At 53.3% G+C, this 4291-nt stretch overlaps 1 protein-coding gene across 1 annotated transcript in view; it reads right to left on the bottom strand.

Moving 5' to 3' along the window:
• PRPF3 (pre-mRNA processing factor 3) overlaps nt 1-3366 on the bottom strand; it is a 12273-nt gene extending 8907 nt beyond the window's left edge. The window contains exons 1-2 of the mRNA XM_008937078.1: nt 3190-3366; nt 2392-2522 (exon numbers count right to left, since the gene is read on the bottom strand). Of these exons, the coding sequence (XP_008935326.1) occupies nt 2392-2522; nt 3190-3334 (276 nt within the window). The 5' untranslated portion in view covers nt 3335-3366. The remainder of the gene's footprint in view (nt 1-2391; nt 2523-3189) is intronic.
• Between the last annotated feature and the right edge of the window lie 925 nt (nt 3367-4291).

Genomic DNA, 4291 nt, shown 5'->3' with positions numbered 1-4291 from the left:
GAGGCTGCGGGGCGGGAGCATCTCTGTGCCAGGACAGGCTGAGAGCCCTGGGGCTGCTGAGCTGGAGCAGAGAAGCCTCAGAGGGGATCTGAGCAGTGCTGAGCAAGAGCTAAAGGGCCCCGGGGGGCAAGAGGCTGGGGCCAGACTCTGCTCAGTGGTGCCCAGGGACAGGCCAAGGGGCAACGGGCACCAACTGGAACCCAGGAGGTGCCACCTGAGCAGGAGGAGAAACTTCTTTGGGGGGAGGGTGGCCGAGCCTGGAGCAGCTGCCCAGAGAGGCTGTGGAGTCTCCAAACTGGAGAGATCCCAAACTGGGCTGGGCACCACCCTGGGCACCCTGCTGTGGGTGAGCTGCTGGAGCAGGGGGGGTTGGATGAGATGAGATGACCCCCTGAGGTCACTTCCAACCCCACCGTGCTGGAATTTTGGGAGTGTCAAGACCCCAAAGGCCAACGGGCTTTGACAAGGAGCTCTCTTCAAGCACCTCTCACAGCTCAGGAGACCCTGGCCAGAGATCTGAGCTGCTCAGTGCCTGGTTTGTGTGCAGTCAGCTGGGTCTGTCCACGTCACTGTGTCCCCTCAGTGTGTGTGTGTGTGAAGGTGTTATTGGAAAAGAAAATATACACACCGGTTGTAAGCGTTAGTTGCAATCCCTTCTTCACTATAACGGGTCATATTCTACAAGGAAACTTCCTCATCCAGACACAGGCACTCCTTGGAAAACCTACAAGTTCAAGAGAAAGGACTTGCCCATAGTATAAAGGGTGTAAACTGGCACGTTTTAGTTCCTGAAACTTCCCAAGCCACGACCTTCCCCCGCAGGAGTTCAGGGAGGGCGGCGCTGCCCGGCCAGGCAGCCTGCTGAAGGTGGCCAAGGTGGCCAGGGAGCAGCATCTCCACTTGCCCACGTTGGCAAGGGGCAAAGTCACCTCCAAACCCTGAGTTGGTCTTGGGGGAGTCAAGCCCCTGAGCAAGGCCGTGATCTGAGAAGCTCTGAGAGCACCTGGAGCTCCAGCGGGGTCAGGAGAGGTCCTGGAGCAGCTCCAGGAGGGGGAATTCTGGAGAGGAGAGTGGAGTGGGGAGGTGGGATGCCTGTCTCCAAGCCAAGAGAAGAGGATTGTCTACTTTGGGGTGTCCCAGCCCTGCTTCTGGGTCACTGGGCCACAACACCAGCCCCCCCACAGCTGCAGGAGAGGAGAATCACCCCCCAGACTCCCAAGCCCAGCCCTGCTCCAGAGGGATCCCCTCTGCTCCCTGCCCTCCCACCAGCCTGCAGCCACGAGGAAGAGGAGGGGATGAGGCTGCCTGGATCCCAGTTCTGAAGAGAGGCAGGATTCCTGGGGCAGCAGGAGTCACCCTGACCCCCTAAGCAGCAGAGGGGCTGGCAACACCCCATCTCTTGCCATCTCCCCAAAAAGCTGGAAGCAAGAGGGTGGAGGGGGAGCAGCAAGGATCCACCACCCTCACCAGAACCTCTCTGGGCCCTGTGGCAGCTCCAGAGGAAGCTGTTTGGATGTTAATCAGACCTGCAGGAGACCCTTTGGGGCACCCACTAAGGGCTGGCCCAGACACTGGGAGAAGTTTTGAACAGAGAGTGGAGGCAGCTGGTTCCCAACACACCTGAAGAGCTCCAAATCCTGCCTGGGATCATGGTAAAGTGCTGATTTAAGTTGTGGCAGAGAACCAGAGATTGTCCTGACACAAGAACCTCAGGAAAAGTGAAAGGGAACATCCTGTGTAAGCAGGATTGGGATGGAAAGTGGCTCCTTTTAAACTCAGATTTGGAAAAAAAATGCCATTCCAGAAGTTGGCAAGTAAAGGCTTCAAGAAGAGAGATGAAAACAGGATGGGTGAGACTTCCAGCACCCCAGAGAAGGGTTAGATGGGAGAGATGTTGGAGAGCTATTAATGAGCCTCGTGCTGTGAGAGGGGGTGCCAAAAACCCCCCCTGTTGATTTGGGATGGAAAGAAGAGAGTGAAACCCCCTCAGATCACAGAGCCCCACGTGAAGCTGCTGGGAGCACCCAGGCTGCAGCTGAAAACCTGAAGTTGCTGGGGAGGACCCAGTGAAACCCCAGCAGAAGGGGAGTAGAAAAGACCACGGAGAGATGGAGCCTTGGGAAGTTTTTCTGCTAGCATGAAGGAAATCAGAAGCTTTCCTTGTGGCCACCACCTGAGGTGGTGAAGAAAAGAACTGGAAGGTAAAGGCTCACACACTTCATCAGGAAGAAAAAAGTCTTTTCTCTTGAACTTGAAGGATTATGAGATGCACCTCTCTGGAAGAGGACAGTGTGACAATACCAGTGCTGCCTCCACGGCCTCTGAACCAGCAGGAGAAAACAAACAACCAACAACAACAACAAAAAGAGGCAATTAATAATCAATAATCACCTTCAGCTCTCGCTTTCGGTTCCGGTCGCTGTTGGATTTGGAGTGTCTGGAGCTTCTCCCTTCCTCCACTGCCTCAAAGAGCTTGTCCACAAAACGCAGGGTGGAGTCGTCCAGGAAGGGTTTGAGGTGATCTGGGAAACAGAGAAGGAGGGGTGGGAATCCCAAATTTCCCTGCTTGGGATGAGGGGGATAAAGGGAGGATTCCAAGAGAGGCCCAGGGAGCTGTGAGAAGCTGATGGAAGATCTGACCCCACTCAGCTCTGCAGGATTCAGCAAGCCCAAGTCTCAGTGAGGGGAAAAAATCAGGGTATTAATGTTAAAAAAACCACAATTAAATCATCATTTTCAATTCCTTTGGAAAAAGGGGCTTGAAAATAATCTTTACCCCCTCCAGTTTTGTAAGAGGCCCAGGGAGCTGTGAGAAGCTGATGGAAGAGTGGATCTGACCCCACTCAGCTCTGCAGGATTCAGCAAGCCCAAGTCTCAGTGAGGGGAAAAATCAGGGTATTAATATTAAAAAAACCACAATTAAATAATTTTCAATTCCTTTGGAAAAAGAGGCTTGAAAATAATCTCTACCCATGTGAGTTTTGTAACATATTCCAAGGGTTGGGTGGGGAGAGACCTTGGAGCTCCTGGAGCCCACCCTGAGCCGTGTCCCCCACCCGGGGTGGGGACTCCTCCACCACTCCCCAGGCTTCCAGGAAGTTTAAAATCAGACTTGAGGCTATTGAGGGATTTTTTTCTACCCTTATTTCCCCTGCCCAGGAGAGGGCTGGAGCCCTGTGGGGAACATACCAGCAGCTTTCTTTTTGTCCATGCCCTTCCCCACGCAGTTGAGGGCTGCGGTGACCACGGTGGGCTCTGAGAAGCCCAGGACTCTTTTCACTGTCTTCTCAATCCAGGGCTTCAGCTCGTCCAGTTCCCTCTTGGAGAGCGACATCTTGGCCAGGAGCTGAATCCAATGATTCCCTTTGTACCTCTAAAAACCAAAAAAAGACAAAACCACAGACTAGTAAAATAAATCTTTAGCTTATCGTCACCTCGGCGCTGCTGGAAAGTCTCAGAGATGATTTTTCCTCCCTCTTTTTTAAAGCACAACCTAAAATTTGCTCCTTTTGGGGCTGCTGAGCCCATCACTAACACGTCTCAAGTCTGCACTTGATGATTTCAGAAGCCAAATTGTAACAGGAGCAGCAAAACCCTTCAAAGGAGGGGTGGAAAATCCTCACCCTTCATTAACCTCTTCCCCGTGAGCTTCACAAACTCCTCTGGACACATTTCTGCTTTGGTGGCATGGAAAAACTCCCCCTGTGTGACCAGCTGCCCCTGGGACCACCCCTCAAATCCATGTTGAAGCCCAAATCACCACTTTTTTTACAGCAAAATTTGCTGGCTGTTAAGCATCACAGCTTCTCACCCAGCCAGTCCCAGGCTGAGGATTCAAGAACATTTAATTCCAGGCTCTAAGCTGATTTGGAAACCAAAGTTCCTTTATCTGGACCCGGGAGAAAATCTTCTTAAGGTGCTGCCTTCGACCTCAGTGGGGCCTGAGGAGCCTCCACGTTACCCTGGGGCTGTTTCAACAGCAGCCCCAAAATGGAGCCTGAGGCAGCCAGAGAGTAGAAATAATTAATTACTCATCATTTCGTGCACCGTTAAGGACAGAACTCATCTAATTAGTGCTTCTTTTAACCTCTCTATCGACCTTAAGCTTCTGGGATCTAACGAGGACCGACAGAAGAGCACAACAGGTTCAACAGAGCTTCACCAGGGCTGGGCTGTGTCCGGAGGGAACGGCTCCAGCAGCTCCTGGGGGGACTCCCGGGCACGCCGGGGCGGCCGTGAGGAGCCCACCGGGGCAGCGCCACCCCCGGGAGGTTCGAAACCTGCGGATCTA

Source organism: Merops nubicus, unplaced genomic scaffold (assembly GCF_000691845.1).
Source record: "Merops nubicus isolate BGI_N331 unplaced genomic scaffold, ASM69184v1 scaffold18133, whole genome shotgun sequence".
Taxonomy (NCBI): Eukaryota; Metazoa; Chordata; class Aves; order Coraciiformes; family Meropidae; genus Merops; species Merops nubicus.
Note: the sequence above shows the minus strand (reverse complement) of the source record. Positions and strands in the feature narration are given on the sequence as shown.